The following is a 7,804-nucleotide window of genomic DNA, read 5'->3' on the forward strand; positions in this document are numbered from 1 at the left end:
GTGCCGGCCGCTCAGCAGGCACAGGTGGGAGCAGCCGCGCGCCGCGCACGCGTCCGAGGCGTTGGGCCGCAGCGCCGGGTGCAGCACCTGCGGGCGGCGACACGGTCGGCCCCGCGGAAGGGCTGAGCATCGCGCCGGCCTCCTGCGGCACCAGCGTGGCCCAACGTAGGGCAGAAAGGTGAGACGCAGAGACACCCATAAGAGCAGACTCTGGACCATGGGGATGTGGACCATATGGATGCTGCTCATGGTGAGGAGGGCAGCAGGGCACGCGGGGTGCCGGCTGAGCCATGGGGCACCCCCAGATACCTGCAGGCCGTGGGGCTGCCCGCGCCGCTTGAGCACCAGGGTCCTGTTCTTGCCGGTGGCCTTGTCCACGCGCTGCAGCGYCCACGTGCTCCTCTCCGACCAGTAGAGCTGTCCCTCGCACACGGCCGCCGCAAAGGGGCTGCGAACCCAGCCGAGCCGCAGCACCTGCGYGTGGGCACGCAGCTCTGAGCCCCGGCTCTGCTGTCGCCCGCGGCCCCGCGCCTGAGGTCCCCCCTGCGCAGACCTTCACGCCGGTGCCGTCGAGGCGCGCCGAGCCGAGGCTGCCCAGCTTCTCGTCCAGCCAGAAGATCCTCCAGGCGGGCAGGTCGAGGGCCAGGGCGGTGGGCCAGCCCAGGCCTCGCTGCAGCAGCGTGCGCCGGCGGCTCCCGTCCATGGTGGCCTCCATGAGCCGTGGGTGGCTCCCCACCTCCGACCAGTACAGCAGCCTGCGCACAGGAGAGCCGTGCTGGCCCGTGCTCCTCACGCAGCATCGCCCTGCCCGGGGTAGGGGCAGGTCCCCATGCTCCTCCTTCCCCAGGACATCGCCCAGAGGAGCCCATCCCACCTCTCTTTCCTGGCTCCACAGGGAAAACTGGCCCCGTGGAGGTGGCAAGGAGACGCCTGCATGCTCTCATCCCCATCTTACCCTGCCAGAGGCTGGAGCACCAGGGAGTGGGGCCGGTCCAGGTCTCCGTCCAGCACCACGGTGTACTCCGGGACCCCTCGCCAGGCGGCCCCCAGGCGTGTGGCCAGCACCCGTCCTGCCGCCCCATCTGTCCAGTACAGGTTCCTGCCCACCCAGTCCACAGCGATGCAGTCCGATCTCACACCTGCAAAGTGCCCAGGCCTCATGGCACMCCTAGCAGGGTGCTCCCGGATCCTTGCCACCCATTGAGCTTCTCCTGGCTTTGCTCCCCTCAGCATCGTTCCTCTCGGAGCCTGGAGGCTGCTTGGCCAGGGAGGTGCCAGCCCTGCTGCCCTGCCCTCCTCGAAGCCCACCTTTCACCAGCGTGCCCTTCTTGCCCGAGTCGAGGCCCTGCCAGCGGATGCTCTCCGTGCTCAGGTCCATCCAGAAGATCTTCCTTTCCACGGGGTCGTAGTCGAAGGAGAAGATGAYGCGCTCCTTGTCGGCGGCCAGCAGCACCTCCTCGTGCCCGCTCCGCAGCCCGTAGGACAGCACCTCGGACTGCACGGCCACCAGCAGCGTGGGCTCCGGTCCTGTGGCAACGCAGACACCCATCCCGYGGGTCCTGCTCACCGCCAGCAGCCCCACAGACCCTGTGCACGCACAGGGAGCGCGGCAGCCTGGCGGGACCCGCTCCTACCACACAGCAAATCCTGCCCTGCGTGGGCAGCTCCGGGCTCACCGGTGAGTTTGCAGACGTGGCCATCGGGCTCCARCAGGTAGCCAGGGAGGCAGCCACAGCTGTAGCTGCCCGGGGCGTTGAGGCAGGTCTGGCTGCAGCCCCCCTCCCTCTGCTCCTTGCACTCGTCCACATCCACGCAGGACACGCCGTCCTCCGCCAGCCGGTAGCCCGGGGTGCACTGACACCTCTGCGGGGAGCGGCGCTGTCAGCGTGCCCCCCGTGGGACACGGTGCCTCCCTGGCCGTGGCTCCTGGCGCTCACCGGGCCCTGGGGCGAGGGGTAGCAGAGGTGGGAGCAGGGCAGTCGGCAGGGCACGGAGCAGTTGCCGCCCTCATCCGAGCCATCCGCACAGTCCCGGTGGCCATTGCACACCAAGGACGAGTTCAAGCAGGTGCCCGGCCCACACAGGTACTCGTGGCTCTGGCAGGGAGCAGGCTGGCCTGCAGGGGACACACGGGTGGAAGGAGGTCCAGAACCTCCTCTGTCATCTCCTGGCACTGGGCTTCCTCACTCCCATACGCGCACGTGGCCGCAAAGTCCAGCCGGGCTCCAGGCCACTCAAGCACCAGGTGGCAGCATCCCCATGAGGCCGATGGGTCTGGAGCCACCACGGGTGCTGAGAAGCTCCCCAGGCAGGAGCTGACACGGAGGGGACAGTGCTCACAGCCATGCTCGTCGCTGCCGTCCGCGCAGTCGCCCTCTCCATCGCAGCGCCAGGCATCGGGGATGCACTCGTGGCCACCGGAGCAGCCCCACTGCTCCTCCCCACACGCTSCTCCCTTGCTGGGGCAGCCCTGCAGCAGCGTGGGGTGAGCGGCGCCGCGCGGGGATGGCAGGACGCGCAGCGGGCCCCGGCCGGCGCCGCGCACCTCCTCGTCGGTGCCGTCGCCGCAATCAGGGTCCCCGTCGCAGCGCCAGGCGTGGGGCACGCACTCGCCACTGCGGGGACACGGCAGCTCGCCGGGGCGGCACAGCCGCGGCGGCGGCACGGCGCAGCCCTCCTCGTCGGAGCCGTCGCGGCAGTCGCGGTCGCCGTCACAGCGCAGCGCGCCGGCCACGCACTGGCCGCTCCGGCAGGGGAACTCGGCCGGGCTGCACTGCCGGGGCGCTGCGAGCCAAGACAGGGCTGAGTGGGGGGCGCCCTGCGGCGCCAGCGCGCGCGCATCGCCCCGCGGCGCTCACCGCAGCCCTGCTCGTCGGCGCGGTCCAGGCAGTCGGCGTGGCCGTCGCAGAGCCAGCTCTCGGGGACGCAGCGGGAGTCGCCGTCGCAGCGCCGGGCGCACTCGGACGTGGGGCGCCAGCAGCCCGCCTCGTCCGAGGCGTCGGGGCACTGCGGCGCCCCGTCGCAGCGCTCCTCGGGGCGCACGCACACGGCCCCGCTGGAGCAGCGGAAGGATCCTGCAGGTGGGGCGTGAGGGACCACCGTGAGCCTGCGGTGGGCACGTGTCTCCAGCCCCGCCATCCTCCAGTGCCCTGGAATAGCCCCACTCCTCCAGGTGAAGGTTTGGTCCCTCCTAGGCAGGGCGCTTCCAGCTGCCCCAGCAGCACCCAGTCCCTCCAAGCAGCAGCTGCTCACCCACATCCTCCACCCCTCCAACTGCACCAGGAAGCAACCAGAAGCACAGGGCCAGCACTCAGACTTTCCCAGGTCCCCTGCCTCCCACTCCACCAGGAAGCAGCCAGAATTCCCAGCATGAGTCCACGCAGCGAGCGCRGAGCAGCTCCTACCCGGGATGTCACAGAGCTGGGCACAGCCGTCCTCGTCGGAGCCGTCCGCGCAGTCCTTCTCGCCGTCGCACACGTACTCGTGGGCCACGCACTCGGTGCCGTCGCGGCAGAGCACGTGCGTGCGGGGACAGGACAGGCGGGGCGCAGCGCTGGAGGGCGGCGCGGGGCTCGCCGAGAGGCTGGGGGCCGAGGGCGCAACGCCTGCGGTGCTGGTTGCGCGCTGGGTGCTGGCCCTTGGCCGCACGGTGGTGGTTGGCGAAGGCCGACCCGTAGYGGTGGTGGTTGTAGTGGTTGTAGAGGTGGTGGTTGTGGTGGCGGTGGTTGTGGTGGTGGTGGCTGGTGGCACAGGAGTGCTCGTAGATGTCCGTGGGGAGGTCGTCTTGGCCGGTGTGGGCCAGGCAGCGGGTCGGGTGGTTGTAGGGGACGTAGYGATGATGCTCTTGGCTGGCGTGGCCTGAGTGGTGCTGGGCGCGGGGGTTCCTGCGGTGGTAGCTGGTGTTACGGTAGCCCTGCTGGTTGGCACGGTGGCAGTGCTGCTTGATGTGGGCTTGGYGGTGGAGGTGGCGGGACGAGCGGTGCTGGTGGTGCTGGTGGTTGTGGTGCTGGTGGCCATGAGCGGAGGCAGSGGCAGGCCAGGCTCCTTGCTCGTTGGTACCGGCAGCGGCACCGGTGCTGGAACAAGAGCACCCCATAAATGCCCTGCCCAGCCCAGGCACCCCATTTGGAGGGCACGGGCGGTGCTGACACTGGCTACGGTGCTTACTAGCCTGCAGCTCCATGCCCACGAAGGCCACCACTCCCTGCACGTCCACCGCTGGCACGGAGAGCACCAGGGCCATCGTCCTGCGGTCCCACAGCAGCAGAGCCGTCCCATTCGCAGACACCACGTAGGGCTCGTAGGCGGCCAYGAGGCCGTGGGGCCAGCTGGGCGCCAGGGTGGCCGCTTGCTTCTTGAGCAGGCTCAGGGCTTGCAGGCCTGCACGGCAGAGCGATGCTGCCGACCCCGGCTTCGCAGGCACCCGTCTCGGCCCCGCCATGTGGAGCACCCATGGGCTCCAACTGGGTGCACTGGACCTCATCGCCCGCTCTCTGCATGGGCAGGGACCCAGCGCCCATGCGCACGCGCCGCGTCGCCGCCGCTCACCCGAGGAGTTGCTCCAGAGCAAGGTGAAGGCCCTGCTGTCCATGACAGCGGGCAGCTCGGCGGGCCAGCGCTCGCTCCAGGCGTCGCGCGGTGCACCGCCGGCCAGGCCCAGCTGCTGCGGCCGCTGCCCCGGCGCCAGCCAGAGCAGGGCGCCGCGCGGCCCGTGCACGAAGAGGTGCTGCACGGCGGCGCGGGCGCGCAGCAGCACGCGCGGCRCCATGCCGGGCGCCCGGCACACGCCGATGTCCCGCCGGTTGCACGCCAGCCAGTACAGGTCCCCCGAGMGGGTGTCCACGCGGGCAGAGCAAACTGAGCGGGCAGCGGGCACGTGAGCAGCTACGGCCACAGCCCCGCCGCCCAGCCATGGGTCCCCACGCGCTTGGGACCAGCGGGAGAGCTTGCAGGACGCAGGGCCCTCTTCTCAGCGCCCCGCAGGGTCTCACCCGGCAGCTGGGTCGGGATGGCCTCCCTCCTGCCCGGGTGTCCCACGATGCGCAGCAGCGTCCCACGGCCGTCCGTGCCGTAGAGCACCGACCTCTGCCAGTCCACGTCCTGCAGGTGCAGGGGCTCCGGCCAGCTCCGCGCCAGCCGGCTGCGGGCCCCGGCGCCCACCTGCACCAGGGAGATGCTCCTCGGCTCCGCGTACACGAGGGACAGCTCTGCGCGGGGACAGGACCGGCCGTGAGCTGAGCGGGCAGGGTCCAGCGGAGCCTGTGGCCACGAGGGCCGTGCCGGGCTGCCCGGCGAGGGCAAGAGGTCCCCATGCAGCCTCATCGCCCCTCCGGGGCTCACCGGGGAGCAGAGGGCACCTGCTCACACCTCGGCCAGCCCAAGGGTGCCGCTGCTCAGGGCAGTGACAGCCCCAAACGCCAGGAACCAGCACCCTCGCTCCCCTTGCCCCGCGTACCCAGGGTGCTCCCCACGTCTCCAGCATGCACGCGTCCCCACCACGGAACAAAGCCAAGAGCTGCTGCGGRCCTCTGGAGGGGTGCAGCCCCACTCACCCGCGCACTTGCCCGAGGGCAGCAGGAAGAGCCCCTCGGGACAGGCGCACTGGTAGCCCTGGGCGTGCACGGGCGACAGGAGGCAGAGGTGGCTGCAGAGCCCCGGCGCGCACGCGGCCGTGTCCCCTGGCAGGGAGGCAGCAAGCGGCCGCTGTCACCCGCTGCCCCTGGGGCTCTGCAGCCTCCCTGCGAGCCCACGGGGAYGCGCGGGCGCCGGAACACCCGGCAGCGCCGCGGGCCACTCACGGGGAGGCTGCTGCAGCTCGTGCAGCACGGTGAAGGCGGAGACGGGCGCGCGGAGCAGCACGGCCTGCTCCCGGGGGGCGGCCTGCGGTGCCGCCACCAGCTCGGCGCCGCCGTCCGCCCAGAAGAAGCGGCTCTCGAAGGCGGCCAGGCCCAGCGGCTCCGTGTGGCTCCGCAGCGCGGCGGGGAAGGAGTGGCGCCCGCCGCCGTCCACCCGCAGCGTCTCGATGGACTGCGGGCGGCACGCGCTSAGCACGCCGCCTGCCCCGCCGTGGSGCTGAGCCCCACCGCCGCCCGCCTCCGCCCACCTCCTTGTACTCGCTGATCCAGTAGAGCCTGCCGGCGGCGTGGTCCAGGGTCAGCCCCACCGGCTCCTCCATGGACACCACCATGAGCTCCCGGCGGTCCGAGCCGTCCATGCCGGCGGCAGCGATGACTGTGCGGCCCCTCTGGCCGCGGTTCACCCAGTAGAGGGACCTGGGGGCGGGCGCTGAGCACCCGGGCTGGCCGCGGTGCCGGTGCCGCCGCCGCGGGGACGCGTCTCACCTGCCGGCCGGGTGCACCACCAGCTGCTCGGGGGCCACGTCCTTGCCCAGCACCGTCACGTAGCCGCGGCCGTCGGCCAGCCCCGCGCGGATGGCGCCGGCCGGGTGGCTGCTGGCCCAGTACAGCTGCCCCGTGAACCAGTCCACGGCGATGCTGTTCGCCTCGCCGGCGCCTGCGGGCACCGCTCGGTGAGCGCCGCTCGCCCATGGCTCATCCCCGGCTCTGCCCCGCCGCGGGACCCACCTGCACACGGGGCCCTGGGTGCCCTCCCGGCCATCCCGGCTTCACCCACCTGGGTGGAGGGTCCAGCTGTCCTCGCCGGGTACCCCAGCTTTAGTGTGAGACCCACCTGAATAGAAGGTCCTGGGCATCCTCGCCAGGCACCCCAGCTCCACTGGGACAACCCACCGGGGTTGAGGGTCCAGGGGTGCTGCCCGGGTATCCGAGCTTCACTCTGGGATCCACCTGGGTGGAAGATCCAGGAGCCTTCCCCACAGGATTCAGCTCCACGAGGAGGACCCATTTGGGCAGAAGATCCTGGGAGCCCTYGCTGGATATCCTAGCTCCACGTGGAACACTCACCTCGGTCAAGGGTCCTCGATGCCCTTCCCAGGCACTCCAGCTCCAGCAGGAGCACCCACCTGAGTAGAAGGTCCGGAGCATGCTCCCTAGCTCCAGGAAGACCCACCTGGGTAGAAGGTCCTGGGCATCCCCTCCAGGTGCCCCAGATTCACTGGGACAACCCACTTGGGTCAAGGGCCCGGGCGCCCTCGCTGGGCATCCCAGCTCCACCAGGAGGACACACCTGGGTAGAAGGTCCAGGAGCCGTCCCCAAACACCCCAGCTCTATCAGGAGGACCCACCTGGGTAGAAGGTCTTGGGTGCCCTCCCCAGGCGTCCCAGCTCCACTGGGGCAATCCACCTGGAACAAGGCATCCCCAGGCACCCCAGCTCCACGAGGAGGACCCACCTGGGTAGAGGGTCCGTGTCTCCTGCCCGGCCCGGTGGGTGCAGATCTCGCCCTCCTCGGTGAGCCAGTAGAAGGTCTCGCGGAGCAGGTCATAGGCCAGGGCGCGGGGCTGCGTGCCYGTGGCCAGCAAGGGCCGGTAGGCCTGCGTGCGCACGTCCAGCAGCGCCAGGTCCTGCCCCACRGCCACCAGGAGCTGCGTGGTGTTGTCTGCGGGCGGATGCGGAGGGACGTCGGCGCCGGCGCGGGGGCCGGACGCGGCGTTTGGGGTGTGCGCCCCGTGTTTGGGGTGTGCGTCCCGTACCCGCCACCTCGCAGGCGGTGCCGTGCCGCAGCACGTAGCCCTGGAGGCAGGCGCAGCTGAAGGAGCCGGGCRCGTTGGTGCAGAGCTGGCTGCAGGGGCCGTGCGGCAGCGCGCACTCGTCCACGTCTGCGAGGACGGGGACGGCGGCGCTGACCCTGCTGCCGGCGCGGCCGCCCCGGCCCCGCCGCTGCC

The 7,804-nt window shown here is 71.4% G+C and overlaps 1 protein-coding gene across 1 annotated transcript in view; it reads right to left on the reverse strand.

Annotated features, from left to right (window-relative positions):
* Positions 1-6: 6 nt before the first annotated feature.
* The window catches only part of LOC112953423 (low-density lipoprotein receptor-related protein 2-like), a gene marked incomplete at both ends in the record, with an annotated part of 8,768 nt that continues 970 nt past the window's right edge, over positions 7-7,804 (reverse strand). The window contains 20 exons of the mRNA XM_026046474.1: positions 7-87; positions 310-474; positions 554-755; positions 956-1,139; positions 1,309-1,527; positions 1,677-1,863; positions 1,938-2,116; positions 2,341-2,470; positions 2,546-2,784; positions 2,859-3,074; positions 3,405-3,583; positions 3,672-4,380; positions 4,549-4,857; positions 4,992-5,207; positions 5,553-5,678; positions 5,799-6,027; positions 6,104-6,272; positions 6,342-6,513; positions 7,312-7,518; positions 7,613-7,738. Of these exons, the coding sequence (XP_025902259.1) occupies positions 7-87; positions 310-474; positions 554-755; positions 956-1,139; positions 1,309-1,527; positions 1,677-1,863; positions 1,938-2,116; positions 2,341-2,470; positions 2,546-2,784; positions 2,859-3,074; positions 3,405-3,583; positions 3,672-4,380; positions 4,549-4,857; positions 4,992-5,207; positions 5,553-5,678; positions 5,799-6,027; positions 6,104-6,272; positions 6,342-6,513; positions 7,312-7,518; positions 7,613-7,738 (4,244 nt within the window). The remainder of the gene's footprint in view (positions 88-309; positions 475-553; positions 756-955; positions 1,140-1,308; positions 1,528-1,676; positions 1,864-1,937; positions 2,117-2,340; positions 2,471-2,545; positions 2,785-2,858; positions 3,075-3,404; positions 3,584-3,671; positions 4,381-4,548; positions 4,858-4,991; positions 5,208-5,552; positions 5,679-5,798; positions 6,028-6,103; positions 6,273-6,341; positions 6,514-7,311; positions 7,519-7,612; positions 7,739-7,804) is intronic.

This window comes from Nothoprocta perdicaria, unplaced genomic scaffold, assembly GCF_003342845.1.
Source record: "Nothoprocta perdicaria isolate Ctin4 unplaced genomic scaffold, notPer1 scaffold_445, whole genome shotgun sequence".
Taxonomy (NCBI): domain Eukaryota; kingdom Metazoa; phylum Chordata; class Aves; order Tinamiformes; family Tinamidae; genus Nothoprocta; species Nothoprocta perdicaria.